Source organism: Gymnoscopelus braueri (genome assembly GCF_963280865.1).
Source record: "Gymnoscopelus braueri genome assembly, chromosome: 16".
NCBI classification, from domain to species: Eukaryota; Metazoa; Chordata; class Actinopteri; order Myctophiformes; family Myctophidae; genus Gymnoscopelus; species Gymnoscopelus braueri.
In genome coordinates this window covers 49228895-49244518 of record NC_137616.1, presented here as the reverse complement: position 1 = coordinate 49244518, position 15624 = coordinate 49228895, and the positions used below count along the sequence as shown (strand labels likewise).

General features: G+C 43.8%; 1 protein-coding gene across 1 annotated transcript in view; it reads right to left on the bottom strand.

The window, feature by feature from the left end:
- ddx1 (DEAD (Asp-Glu-Ala-Asp) box helicase 1) overlaps nt 1–15624 on the bottom strand; it is a 37053-nt gene that overhangs the window by 5283 nt on the left and 16146 nt on the right. Inside the window, exons 14-23 of the mRNA XM_080453674.1 lie at nt 15142–15202; nt 13638–13736; nt 13374–13463; nt 11091–11279; nt 9850–9901; nt 8338–8484; nt 6268–6359; nt 3613–3685; nt 3221–3293; nt 559–601 (exon numbers count right to left, since the gene is read on the bottom strand). Coding sequence (XP_080309800.1) covers nt 559–601; nt 3221–3293; nt 3613–3685; nt 6268–6359; nt 8338–8484; nt 9850–9901; nt 11091–11279; nt 13374–13463; nt 13638–13736; nt 15142–15202 — 919 coding nt within the window. The remainder of the gene's footprint in view (nt 1–558; nt 602–3220; nt 3294–3612; nt 3686–6267; nt 6360–8337; nt 8485–9849; nt 9902–11090; nt 11280–13373; nt 13464–13637; nt 13737–15141; nt 15203–15624) is intronic.

The following is a 15624-nucleotide window of genomic DNA, read 5'->3' as shown; positions in this document are numbered from 1 at the left end:
CACCTACCGACGTGAAAAGTGGCGTTCTTTTTTTCCATAGATTCCCCTGTCGTCATTTTTTAAACCCCCTCCGTTGTCATAATGGGAGCGCGTGGGTTAGGGAGATTCGTCTATTAAAACCGATGCAAAGTTGTTTTTTTCTCTACTGCTAGTCATTGTGGAGTCTCATGATAGTCAAACTTGCGCTGAAAATTCCTGCGAGGCCACCGTTAATGGCGAACGACTTAACACTGGTTGCTTGTTTCCAGAACCTGGCAACACGAGTTGCCAGGTTCTGGAAAGAAACAAGCATCCAGTGTTAAATTAAATGTTGTTAGTTGTTAGTGTTACATTTGTCCGGTATTCTCCTTTAATGCCTGAGTCGTACTTGGTGGCGCTCCGTTCTCACCTTAAGAGAAAGCAAGGAGTCACCCGAGAGAAAGGCATGTTGGACTCTATGGAATCTACATGACTGAATCTACATGACTGAATCAGTTGTGGCGACTCAGAACTTTAATGCATGATGAACACATGAAGTGAATGAACACTTCAGAGACGACGCGAGTCATTGAAACATACCTTCTCCTTCTCCATGGCGACCAGAGAGATGGCCAATCCCATCCTGTCAGATTGAGAGGGACAAGATTAGCCAATGAGCAGCCACGCCACACTGGCTGCTGGTGTTTACAGAAACTATTCAAAACGAGCGCTGCGCTCAGGAAAAACAAATGGTCTTGGTGGACACCTTACTGTACCGTACATCAGCTAACACAGGACGTCTCACTCTTATTCTCACTCTACTGTAGACTCACTCCTATTCTCACTCTACTGTAGACTAGGCCTGACCTCGACTAAGTCGAATAGTCGACTGGTTAGTCGCGGGGGGTCCGAGTCGACTGCGTGTCTCTTAGTCGAATCTAGTCGGGAAAAAAAAGTTTTTAATAGTTTTTTGGCCAAGTCTACACCTGCAACCACACGTAACTTCCACTTTATTCTTCTTATTCCTCGTCTTTGTATTGGTATTGTTTGTGTTGGAGCGCCTCAGTGCGGCTGCAGAGTTCATGTGCAACCTCTTCCAGAGAGAGATAGAGACACTAGAAACTCTGCTGGAGACACAAAACAAACTGTGTAGACTTGGCCCTTTGAAATAAAATGTATTTTAACCCTAAATGTTTGCATTTGCCAGTCGACTATTGGCAATTAGTCGCCAATTAGATTCGACTAAACAAGTCCTTAGTCGGGGACAGGCCTACTGTAGACTCACTCCCCATTCTCAACCAGTCTGAACATTCACCTCTTCAGACTCCATCTCACCCCTCACACTCAATCTGACCCCCTAGAACTCACCTCCTAGCACTCGATTCCTGACTCCACCTCACCTCCTAGCACTCACTTCATTAGACTCCAACTCACCCCCTAGCACTCACCTCTTCAGACTCCACCTCACCCCCTAACACTCCTAGTTATCATATGCAGGTATACATCGGTTACTTATTCACAAATGCTTATTGTCTCCGCCAGGCCGAAGGCATGGCGAGAGAGTATGTTTTACCCCCTGTCCGTCCGTCCGTCCGTGTGTGTGTCCGTCTGTCACCAGCTAATCTCCGGCACCGTTGGCCCGGTCGCTCCGAAACTGTGCACACACACTCCCTGGATGCCAATTCAGAGCATCTGCCCCAAATCTTTCACATGGGCCTGTTATAGCGCCACCAGGAGGCCGATTTGTGCAAAACCCATTTTTTTATATTACTCCTACAAATTTTATCAAAACGTCATGCAAATCAGTACACAGTATCACTATAGTCATGTGATCAACAAGGATCTGTCCGATTTCCCATATTCCATCCTCATTGCCTACGGTTGGCTTCTAAAGTTTGCAGGATTGGTCCGCTTTGAACAAAAAGCCTCAAAAAAGCCTCAAAGAAATTTCACATGCACATTCCCAATAGGCCGAGGAAGAAATGCCACCCTTCTCACATTGGCCTGTTATAGCGCCACCAGCAGGTCTAATTTAGCAAAACAAATTTTTGGAACAAAATGCCTCAAATCATGAATGCAGTGTCAATGCAAGAATAAATGGCACGGTTGGCACCCTTTTCACATTGGCCTATTATAGCGCCACCAGGAGGCCAGAATAAAGTACCGGTACCTGACCTGGCGGAGACCTGTGCTCCGAGGAGCACTTTTTCTAGTTCACTTTTTTTTTTTTACTTTATTCATATCGTTTCAAATCGATTGATTAGGGTTCATGACATTTACTTTGACCTTGTAAGTCACTCTGTATAAGAGCATCTGCTAAATGTCTACATTGTAATGATGACATTAAGATATTTCCACCCAAACCTTTTCCACACAGACACATTAAAAGGATAGTTCACCACAAAAAAAGTAATACTTGCTTTCTATCGATTACTCACCCCATGGAACCTTGAATTCATGGAGATTATTTTTTTTGTTTTTGTCGCATTTCTGAGCCAATAATTTGATGAGCGACGGAGTCTCTGGCAGGAGACTCAATTGAGTCTCTGGCAGGAGACTCAATGAAGACTCTTTGAGTCTCCTACCGGACACACCGTTCATGGAGAAAAAAAATAATCTCCATGAACTCAAGGCTCCATGGGGTGAGTAATGGATAGGAAAAAAAGTTTTTTTTGGGGTGAACTATCCCTTTTTCCCACCCAAACATGCACGTGCACACATAGACATGAAAGGGGTCTTGAGCCCCTGCCCTTTTACCTGTCGCTAAAAAAGTGCCCTCTCCAGACTGAAAAAATAAAAAATAATAAACAAAAAATGTATTTCAACTACCCCTAGCAGCCTAACGGTAAGGCCGACGGAAATGCCAGTGGATGTGTTGGATGCAGCTCAAAGTGAACTTTACTCAAGTATCTAGTTTGTCGCCGTACGACCTTCCTAGCCCGTGTTATTAAAGAAAAACGGGCGACAATGGCCAAAATTCGATCGAAAATCGGCGATCGAAAACCGGCGAAAGTGTCCGTTTTCAAGATGTTTTGGCCAGTATCTCTGGAACAGAAGGACCAATCTGCTCAGTTCAAAGCTTGTTGGGTGCGTGACTTTGAGGACATTAAGCACGCAATGATACCTCTTCGGATTTGTCAGGTTTTCGGGCCTAAAAGTATGGTAATTGTTTGTTTAAAAAAAATCCAATAGGTGCCCTTTTCAAATTCCAGCCCCTGCCTCTCCAAATCCTTCTGCACGTCCCTGCCTGACCCAAACCAACCTTTCGGCTCGGCCCACTCTGCCGATGCGATGGACGTAGTTCTGCTTCTCGTCTGGGAGGGTCACGTTAATCACTGCAAAGACACATTGATAACAATAGTGAGGTTCAGTGAGGAACGCAAAAACACCTGTAAATGACTTTTTGTATAGTTGCACATGAATGAAAGTATGAATGAATAAATTCATTCATTTTCATGTCTCGTCTTGAGACCCATTCCTTTCAGAATTATAACCCTTAGGCCTGAGGCCGATTTTTAAAACGCCTTCTGAATCCTAACCTTAAGTTTTCAGGAAATATTATTTTTTTTATAAAAAAAAAAAAGAGAAAAAAAGAATCCTGTTTCTATACACATAGCAACATCTAAAATGACTCTAAAAAGTGTTCCTCCTTACCAAAGGGGACGCCGTGGATGTCGATGCCTCTGGCAGCCACGTCTGTGCAGATCAGGAGCGTAACTTCTTTTTTCTGAGAAGAAGAACATGCAAGAAGACCTCAGAATTCCACACGCACTAGTCACTACTCATCTACTGTAGTCTGAACCTAGAAGACCCTCACTCAGCATTTAGTCAGGGGATATTAGCAGAACATTTTCCAATCTTGGAATAAATTCCTTACCAAAAAAAATCTTCACCAATGTGTTTGTAAAGGTGTCTAGTAACACATCTCATAAAGACTGAAATGCAGTTTCCCTAGGAGAATTTTTGACAGCTGCTGAAAGTTGGGGTACCCACCATAACCTTGGTTAAAAAAAAAAAAAAAAAATAATAATAATAATTCTGTTTTAAGTAGCATGTGAGGGGTCAAACTAGGGTGTTTTTATGATTCTGAATCCATTGCAAGCATTTGTTTTGCACCAAAACCACTCCTTGGGCTAAAAACGGCCATAGCCATCCTTGTCCAGGTATACTTTGTGTAAAAAGCCCATTGAGATTGGGCCGTTTTTAGCCCAAGGAGTGGTTTTGGTGCAAAACAAATGCTTGCAATGGATTCAGAATCATAGAAACACCCTAGTTTGACCCCTCACATGCTACTTAAAACATATATATATATATATATATTTTTTTTTTAACCAAGGTTATGGTGGGTACCCCAACTTTCAGCAGCTGTCAAAAATTCTCCTAGGGAAACTGAATTTCAGTCTTTGTGAGATGTGTTACTAGACACCTTTACAAACACATTGGTGAAGATTTTTTTTGGTAAGGAATTTATACATTTATAAGATTTTTTAAATATCCCCTGACTAATTCCACACCAACTAGTCTACTACTCGTCTAGTCTGGACCAAGCACTAAGCAGTGTTGATTTGGTCGACTAAAACTATGACGAAAACTTTTCGTCGACTACCTTTTTTCACTCACGAAAACTAAATAAAAACTAAGCTATGACGACTAAATACATTGACAATTTTGTCAACAAATAAAAACTACACTAAAATGTTAGGGAGGCTCTAGTGGAGAAGAGATCCAATAGAACTAAAAGACAAGTCATTTTATTTTTGGTTGCGCTCGGGTTTTTGCGCTCTGAAAATAGCAGATTTAGCAGCCCCACAACGTGTCGCAGGGCGACGCGTTGTGAGCTTGTAGATCGGCTATTTTCAGCATACAAATCAGTGTAAAATCCGGCATTACGACGCCATCAAGGCACCGCCGGAATACATTTTAGTCGACTAAATCAACTGTAGATTTAGTCGACTAAAATCTTATGGTATTTAGTCGACTAAAACTAGACAAAAACTAAAACATTTCAGATGACTAAAATATGACTAAAACTAAATAGAATTTTATTCAAAAGACTATGACTAAAACTACATCAAAATGTGCTGTCAAAATCAACGCTGGCACTAAGTTACAGTCATCCAGTTTATTGTCACATATCTCACATTTATACACATTGTTTTGTGTGATTTGTTGGTGCATTGCTCTGCGATGATGCGATGGTGAGAGTGCGGTCTAGCCAACGGCACCTCTGGATCGCTGCCCTCCATACCCTCCTCTATCTAACATCAGGGTCTGGAGCTCTACAGTGTTGTTAGCTAAGCTGTCGCGCCGCAGTGCATCTGTACTAGAGATGCGCGGATGGCCTCTCACATCATCCGAATCCGCATGTACAAATTAATTATCCGCCCGTTATCCAACCGCAATAATTATATTAGCCAATTTTAATATCCGCACCAACCGTTTTTCCCGTATGTCAAAATATTATTATTTTCTGGTATTCCCCGTTAGTTGTGCGATGCGATCACAAAATGCATTGATTTAGCCTATGGAATGTCGGTGCGTCTTTTTTCTTTTTTTTTAAACCGGTGCTGCGCTGAACATGAGCGCACGTGCTCTGCTGAGCTGAACATACAGTACAGACTCTGTGCGGCATCCAACATACATGCAGCATCCAACATACAGAGCGCACTGCTCTGCTGCCAGCGCAGCACCGGTTTGAAAAAAAGAAAAAAGACGCACCGACATTCCATAGGCTAAATCAATGCATTTTGAGATCAGATCGCACAGAGGCTGCTCTACACACTCACACAGACACAAGCACGCAGAGATTTAGCTATTTTATGGATAGATATATTAGATTAATTAATTTATTTACCGCAATATTTCACCCGCGGTTTATCCGATATTAATTAATAATTATATTTGATTGACCCGAATCCACCCAAACTGCGGTTAACTGCGGCAACCGCGGCTAAAACCGCGATCCGCGCATCTCTAATCTGTACGTAGGTGGTGCAGCTTCTTGCCTTTCCTAGCTGTGTCCTGGGTTGGCTCTCACAGTGTCGGTTTGCTTGCCTCTAGTTCCGGTCGTCTGACGCAGTGCCCTGCCAGCCTCATCCTTCTCTCTATGACTTTGTTCTGTGACCCCGTGGGTAGGATTGGTGCATTGCTCTACTTTTGTTTTTATTACCGCTTTGTTTTCATGTACAGCCCTTTGGGACATGTTTTAGTGACATTGGGCTACAATAACATTTGACTTGACTACTTTACAAAAGTGCAAATTCAACTTTACTTTTATTCATAATGTTTTCTTTTCTTTTTCTTTTTTACCTTGAAGCGATCCAAGTTGTTCTTTCTCTCGTTAGGCTTTCTGTCACCGTGGAGACAGACACAGGAAAACTGATGGCCTTTCTTGTCTGGACCTGAAGACAGACAGACAGACAGACAGACTGAGTGTGGAATCTCACATTGTTCTTTTTAAAGACGCAGTGAAATGAAAAATATGTTTTTCACACTTTTAGAGCATAGTTACCCCCGGTCATAATGAGGACATATCTATCATTAGATGCAATTTGAGGGTATTTTAATATTAAAAGTCCCTATAAAGTCTACTTTAATTAGTGTCTTAGAGAGACACTGTTGGGCTGCTATGTTCTTTACTCGTTTTTAAACTTAACCCATTAAGACCGGGAACGCATCTGTGTCATTTTTAGATGTATTTGGCTATTCAAAAATAGCAGATCTACAAGCTCATAGCGCGGCACCGAGTGCCGCGCTATGAGCTTGTAGATCTGCTATTTTTGAAAAATCGTGAAAATGTGTGCAAATCTTTGAATATTTATTTTTTAAAGTGAAAAATTTTAACTCAAATCTTTGCTTCTGGGGGGGGGTCCCTGGGACTAAATATTTTGAGATGAGGGTCCGTGGCTATCTCAGGTCTTAACTCTTTCACTGCCAAGAGTATTTTCATAAAGTACTCCCCCAGTGCCAGCAATTTTCGGGGTTTTTTTTTGTGCTATTTTGTCATTTAATTTTCAAATAGCTTGTCTTCTGCAATTTTAAACACCTACGACAGTTCTACCAGTAGAGAGCAGCAAATCGACACATTGATTACCTCGCTGACTCGCTCACCCCCTCCCAAACAGGCCTACGTCACATCCGGTCAAAAAACGGATGTGACGTTTTCGACAATCTGTGATCGGGGTAAAATACGATGTGATACACGACTACGATGACTGATCGTCACCCAGACCAAAGAGAACAGAAGTGGACCTCTCCGTTCGTTTTTTATACCGTGTGAAAAACCGCGACTTTCCCTATTCTGGCCGAAAATGACCGCGGGAAAAAAATGAGAACCGGAAACGGAATCTGCGTCATGAAACCGGAACCCAATGAGTCTGAAGGAGTCAGGAAGCGAAAGTGATCATGAAAAATAAACAGAATAGCGCGACCACAGTCAAAAGTAAAAACTCGGGATTTCTCGTGCTGGCAGGGAGGGTACTCGGGAAAAACTCGGGATATCTCGGGGCGTGGCACTGAGAGAGTTAATGGGTTAAACAGTACATTTTAGGTTAGTAATGAGCAACGTAGTGACATAAACATGCTTCACAACGCCCCTCTCCTTCTCCCTCTCCGTCTCCCTCGGGCTGCAGGCCGGGGCCAAAAGAAACCCACACGGCTCATTAGATGCAATGTAAACCCACCTCCTCCCTGCAGAATGAAGTACTGCTCCATGTAAACCCACCTCCTCCCTGCAGAATGAAGTACTGCTCCATGTAAACCCACCTCCTCCCTGCAGAGTGAAGTACTGCTCCATGTAAACCCACCTCCTCCCTGCAGAGTGAAGTACTGCTCCATGTAAACCCACCTCCTCCCTGCAGAGTGAAGTACTGCTCCATGTAAACCCACCTCCTCCCTGCAGAATGAAGTACTGCTCCATGTAAACCCACCTCCTCCCTGCAGAATGAAGTACTGCTCCATGTAAACCCACCTCCTCCCTGCAGAATGAAGTACTGCTCCATGTAAACCCACCTCCTCCCTGCAGAATGAAGTACTGCTCCATGTAAACCCACCTCCTCCCTGCAGAGTGAAGTACTGCTCCATGTAAACCCACCTCCTCCCTGCAGAGTGAAGTACTGCTCCATGTAAACCCACCTCCTCCCTGCAGAGTGAAGTACTGCTCCATGTAAACCCACCTCCTCCCTGCAGAGTGAAGTACTGCTCCATGTAAACCCACCTCCTCCCTGCAGAATGAAGTACTGCTCCATGTAAACCCACCTCCTCCCTGCAGAATGAAGTACTGCTCCATGTAAACCCACCTCCTCCCTGCAGAATGAAGTACTGCTCCATGTAAACCCACCTCCTCCCTGCAGAATGAAGTACTGCTCCATGTAAACCCACCTCCTCCCTGCAGAATGAAGTACTGCTCCATGTTGTCACAGTCGATCTTGGTCCTGCAGAAGACGATGGCCTGCTCCATCTTGTGCTCGCTGATGGCCCTGACCGCGTACTCCCCCTTCAGCACCTTGATGGCCTCCGACCACATCTCTGCGCGCACGCACACGCACACACACACACACACAGTCACAGTCACAGTCACAGTCACACACACAGAATTTACAACGTAGACATTTAGCAGACGCTCTTAATCCATCCAGGGTCCCCACACATTTTTAGCAATGAATTTCCAAAACTTTTCCAAAACTTTTCCAGAATATTTAGCCCAATTTCCAGGCCTATAAAACAATCATTCAGCGCAATAATGTGTCTCTTACTCCTATGTACAATGCCCAAAGATAGGCAGTGTAGCAAAAATAAAGCATAGAATATAAAATAGTACAATTTCATTCAACATTTCGTGCAAAATTAGGGCATAGTGACCCTGCGAGCGAAAATAGGAGGGGTGGACGACGTCGTTGCACGGTTCGTTGTCGCTCGCGGTAGGTCAGGGCGGTCTCTAAAAACATGTATTTTAATGAGATTTCATCGCCTGCTCGCTTCGCGTCACGTCGCATCACGTCGCATCGCTGGCAGTGCGGATGGGGTGTTACACAGCCCGTTCGGCGAAAATGTTTTGTGCTGTTACGAAACTTTGGGATCATCCAAGGAGTCTCTAAGAAGGAGAGGCCGGATGTGGATCCATGTCAAAAATATTTTCCGGTCGGCCGCTCCAATGTTAACTCCTCGACTAAAAGCTTAATATCTCCATTTCTTTTTAACGTGGTGGAAGTGAGCCGATCGGCGATCACTCTGCAATGGAGGATCGCTTTAGAAATATTATTGTTCCAGGCGTTAGTCGGGACCCTCCGCCGTCTCGCACGCAGGCTTTGTTTACATGCACGTCCTCGTCGGGGCTTCTACAGCACGAAACATATCAACGTAAGTGGATGGAAGATATGCAGGCACTGAACGTACCCTATTTTAATAAACCTCTGGCACACAATGTGTTAAACTTGTAGATCCTTGCCTTTTCAGATTTTTTTCATATTTGAAAATGTATGAACATTTTTCAACATGGAAACAATTATTCAAATAATGTGCGACTAGACGACCATGTAATAATTGTGACACACACACACACACACACACACACACACACACACACACACACACACACACACACACACACACACACACACACACACACACACACACACACACACACACACACACACACACACACACACACACACACGTCCCTCCCCATGTTGTGCTCGTCATTATAGGCTAAATGCTTCTATAAACAGTGAGAGTAACACTCAGGTCATGTTCAGCTAAACTCCATATCAAACTAACAATAAAACCCATGGAGTCTTTCAGGTAATAAAGACAAAGGGGCTGAGAAGTGAGGAGACATTGTGACATAGTGCTGCCTCCTGCTGGGCAGACTGCTGTCCTGCAGGCTGTTCTCACCTGCAGTGTTGGCTCCTGGTCTGGTGTTGTCTTTGGCATGGACCTCATCCGTCTGACACACACACACACACACACACACACACACAAAAGGAGGAAGACGGTCACAAACACCCAGTAGAACTATACAACACTCTCCTATAAAAGGTAGTGTACGCAAGGGCGTCGCGTCATGAGGGCAAGTGGGGCAGTTGCCCGGTCAGTAAAGATCCTGCCCCGTCTAGCAACTCAAACTCCTGGGCAAGACTCGCCAGAAAAAAAGCATTCTACTCCGACACCAATAGATACATTACTACAGTAACGTCACTGGCGTTACCGTTACGTAACGTCAGCCGCCGGTCGCGGCTGGCGGCTCACGTTACCGCGGTGATACATTGGCTGCCCCGTTTGCACCTTTTACAAAGCTAGAAGCTGCCCACTGCTGCATATCAATGATCCAAGTGTAACCTGTTAAAGGGCAAGACCACTTTGGTAGAGGTGTTGGTTGTGTAGTTACCTTGCCATGATGTAACTCCAAAGGTGGACAAGAAATCAAAAATAATTGCTCCATTGATTAGAAATTGATAATTCAAAATATGCTCCTCATTGACTTACATTGTACGGTAAAACAGCTCTCAAAGTCACTCTTTTAGCATATAAACAAACGCAAACAAAGTTGATTCAGACAATATAGAACATCACCAAACCCAGTACTGTTTATTTTTTTAATAGAAATGTTAACATCCTGTTGATTTTGCTATTTTTATTAGAAAGAAAACCCGGACTGGATCTCTGGATCCGGATCTTCAAATAGTAAAATCAATAGGAAGTTGACATTTTTATGAGGAGCATATTTTGAATTAGCAATTATTTTTGATTTCTTGTCCACCTTTGGAGTTACATCATGGCAAGGTAACTACACATCCCAAACCTCTACCAAAGTGGTCTTGCCCTTTAAGTACCGTAGTCTGTAGGAGGCATAGGCTACCGTCAGAGCATGTCCTAAGAGGAGTCCAAAAGAGAATGGATCCTGGGATTCATGAATTAAATTAGAGGTGATTAAATAAGTACATGTGTCGTTTAATGAATGAATTAATAAATAAAAAATTAAGCGCTTCGCGCGTGTATGTGTCCCGCGACGCAGGGGACACACACACACACAGATTCTGCCCAGTCATCATTAGATTCCAGTCTACGCCAGTGAGTGTTAAGTGACCGTTTCAGGTTAAAACTAAAAGGTTTTATTGTGTGTTAAAGAGACTGACCCGGACGTGGCTCTTCCCCAGGCGCTCCCACAGGCGGTCCAGCTTGGGGTTGACGGGGACCACCACGTGGTGGACGGTCTCGGGGACAGAGTCCTCCCCCTTCAGGTCCACCCAGGTGGGGAAGTGCATGATGCGCTCCGACAGCTTCTTCACGTCGAAAGAGTGCAGCGTGGCCGAGCACACGATCACCTGACCACCAGGAAGGAAGCAAGGAAGCAAGGAAACAAGGAAGCAAGGTCACAGGTCAGATGCAACCGGTAAGCAGTGTTGATTTTGACAGCAAATTTTGATTTCGTTTTAGCCACATTTTAGTCATCTTAAACGTTTTAGATTTTGTCTAGTTTTAGTCGACTAAATATGATAAGATTATAGTCGACTAAATCTACAGTTGATTTAGTCGACTAAAATGTATGTTTGGCGGTGCCTTGATGGCGTCGTAATGGCTGATTTTACACTTATTTGCATGCTGAAAATAGCCGATCTACAAGCTCACAACGCGCCGCAGCGTGACGCGTTGTGAGCTTGCAGATCTGCTATTTTCAGAGCGCAACACCCGAGCTCAACCAAACATAAAATGACTTGTCTTTTAGTTCTACTGGATCTCTTCTCCACTAGATCCCTCACTAACATTTTAGTCTAGTTTTTTGTTGACGAAATTGTCAATATATTTAATCTTAGTTTTAGTCGTCATAGCTTAGTTTATATTTAGTTTTTGTCAGTGAAAAAAGGTAGTCGACTAACATTTTTCGTCATAGTTTTAGTCGACGAAATCAACGCTGCTGGCAAGTCATGGTGTACTGCAGTGGCTCCCAACATGGGGGACCCACCACCATTATTGTGTATATATGTTGTATATATTGGCAGGTGCAGTGATTCTCTTTGTCTGGAAACCCTTTAAAAATCACAGCCACTTCATACATTAAAGTAATACTAGGTAACGTTTTCAACAAAACTAAAGTTAAATTGTATATCTTTTGCGAGTGGCAAAAGTTTCACAACACCCACTCCGTGAATTTCACCCCCGGAAGCCTTTTATTTATATATTTTCTATTGAACGGTGAAGGGGGGGACTTTCCCGGGAAAATGACGTTCCTGGCCAACGTCATGACGTCGTGGCCGACGTCCTCAGGAACTACCGCAACGGTTTCCTGTTTGGCCAGGAACTACCGCGCTATTAACAAAAAGGAACCTCACGCTGATTTTAAGATAATGTAGGATTAGAAGATCGAAAAAGAACAGTCTACTGAGTAGACAGTTTAACTGAGTTTATCTTTAGGAATAAGGTTAGGTTTAGGCATAGTTTTACTGAAGTTACGTTTAGGAATTAGGTTAGGTTTAGGCATAGTTTTACTGAGGTTAAAGTTAGGAATAAGGTTAGGTTTAGGCATAGTTTTACTGAGGTTAAGGTTAGGAATAAGGTTAGGTTTAGTTTAGGCATAGTTTTACTGAAGTTACGTTTAGGAATTAGGTTAGGTTTACACATAGTTTTACTGAGGTTATGTTTAGGAATAAGGTTAGGTTTAGTTTAGGCATAGTTTTACTGAGGTTAAGGTTAGGAATAAGGTTAGGTTTAGGCATAAAAATAGCTAAATAGCTTTACTGAGGTTATTCTTAGGTTACTAAGAATACCTGGTGGAGACCGTTTCGAGGTCGGTGGGTTTAACACGGGGCGAGCGTGTTTTGGGGGCGAGCGTTCTTGTATTCATTCAGACCACGGCCATTCTTTCTGCAATGTTCTCTCTCTCTCTCTAGACTCAACATAAGCTAAAGCTGATCTCGCACAAGCAGGACAGTCAGTGAAATGGCCTATGCCTATGACCTTTTGCACCTTAATCCCTTGTACAACGCACTGACTTTTTTTTGGTCTTTTTTTTACTGTGCTCCTTTTCCTCTAAGCACCTTAACGTCCATTGTCTATCATGCACAGTATAAGTATAACATGCACAGTATACAATACATTGCTGCTATGCTCAGGCACCTTAGTTTAGTTTTTTTAGTTTTTTTCATTATCTCAGGTAATTTGTAAATATGTAGATAACTTGTCTGGCCTTCTGTTGCTCTCTTGTTTTGATCTCCTTCCCACCTGCCCCCCACCCCTCTTCTTCTCCCCCCCCCCTCTTCTTTCTATGGAAACTAACGTTGCGATGGGAACGATGTACAAAAAAGAATTTCAGCCACTTTTTTACCTTGTAAACCTGTGATGTGACAATAAAACTGATTCTGATTCTGATTCTATGCTAATCTTAACATGAACATATACAACGCATGTGGACGGCCGTTTACCTGCAGTCTCTTGCCATCTGAGGTGACCTGAGGGATCTGGGCGTGGATCCTGTTGATGAAGTCTGTGTATCCTGCTGACAGGAGGCCGTCCTGGAGGACCAACACCACAGCGGGGGTTAGAAGAACACATGGAGAACATCATCACACGGGGTTAGAAATGAGACATGTGGGACTACAGGGAACCAGGAGATCATGTGACGTGTTGTACAGTACACACACACACACACACACACAGTGAATTCTACACAGACGTGTTGTACGTACACACTCGTCCAGGACCAGGAAGCGGACTTGGGCCAGGCTGAGTTTCCCGGTGGATATGAGGTCATCCAGCCGGCCTGGCGTTCCCACCACGATGTCAACCTGATGTGACCAGAGCACGCACGCACGCGTGCGCACGCACGCACGCACGCACACACGCACGCGCACACGCACACGCACACGCACACACACACACACACACACACACAGTAATGTAGTTAACAACACCAACCAAGAAACAGAGACCACATCACTCCTAGCCCAACTGTAGCCTGGTAAACCCTCCCTCCGGAAATCTCATTTCCATTTGATTTCAGGAGTGAGTCTGGCCTGATCCGCCTTTCTGCAATATTGGCTGTGCTGGAGTTGGGCGGGAGTAATACCGTTGACTGACAACCCCTTCAGCCAATGATAATTTTTCCCCTTCAGCCAATCAGCAGTTCACCAGTCTTAATGTGACGTCAACGGGACTTTTGAGAAAGCCATGCCCAAAATGGGTTGCCTTATTCGGATACATGGGTGTCACTGCCCGCCCCTACCGGTTCTCTAATTTTTTATTTTTAAATAGGCTTTGTCATGATTAATTGACCACATATATGAAGTTAAACAACTACATTCTATCCAAACGATATCTTATAAGTAAATTCCGTGCCTCAAAATAGAAGTTAGAGAGCTTTTTGAAGTAAAAAAATAGCGGAGATTATAGCGCACAAGAAAAAGATGGCTGCCGTTCGTGTTTTGGGCTCACTCGAACTCGCCACCTGATTGGCCAACGTAAGCTGTCAATCACAGAACAATGAGCGACGACGCTGATAGGCTCGGCCGTTTGGCATACACAGCCAATATTGCAGAAAGGCGGATCAGGCCAGACTCACTCCAGGAATCAAATAGAAATGAGATTTCCGGAGGGAGGGTTTACCAGGCTAGCCCAACTGCATTGGTTACCAGTGAAATATCAGAATTGATATTAAAACATTACATTTCGTTTTTTAAAGCCCTAAGTGGTCTCGCTCCACAATACATCTATGATCTAAATATGAACTATTAACTTTCAGGTTAGTCACGTCATGTGCTCAACAGCTCCTTTCAGTTCCTAAAACTAAACACTCCTATCGTTTAACTCATTAAAACCGGGAAAGCATTGGTGTCGTTTTAGATGTTAGCGTTGGCTATTCAAACATAGCAGATGTACAAGCTCACAACATTCGCGGCACGAACACGTGCCGCGAATGTAATATTAATATTAGCAGTAGCTAGTGAGACATACCCCTTGTTCCAGAACATATTAGTTTCAACAGTAGCTAGTGAGACATACCCCTTGTTCCAGATCATATTAGTTTCAGCAGTAGCTAGTGAGACATAACCCTTGTTCCAGATCATATTAGTTTCAGTAGTAGCTAGTGAGACATACCCCTTGTTCCAGAACATATTAGTTTCAGTAGTAGCTAGTGAGACATACCCCTTGTTCCAGAACATATTAGTTTCAACAGTAGCTAGTGAGACATACCCCTTGTTCCAGAACGGCCAGCTGTTCTTTGGCAGCCACTCCACCGATGATCAGCAGACCACTGCAGTAAAAAAGACACAGATAGATATTTAAGATATTATGTTATTGTCCCCTTGAGGAGAAAATGTCCTTTTGCACACCTACGGAGAGAGGTGTGTCGGAGTAATGAACTTGAAGAGCAGAAAAAAGGATTCCCGCACACCGTCTTCACTTCCCTGATGAAGGTCAGAGTGACCGAAACGTTGTATCGTTCTATCAATACATTTTTGTAAGTGAAGACCTTTTTTCTATTGTCCCCTTGAGGGAAATGTGTCCTCTGTACTCGAGCCATCTCAAGGAGCAGTGAGCAGTCACAGTACGGTGCCCCATGGGGACCAGTTCTAGTCGTAATGCCAGGTCAAGGGCACTGGCTCAGGACTATGTACCTACTGTATAAGCATGCATGTCTTTAGGTGTGGGAGGAAACAGGAGTTCCCCGAGGAA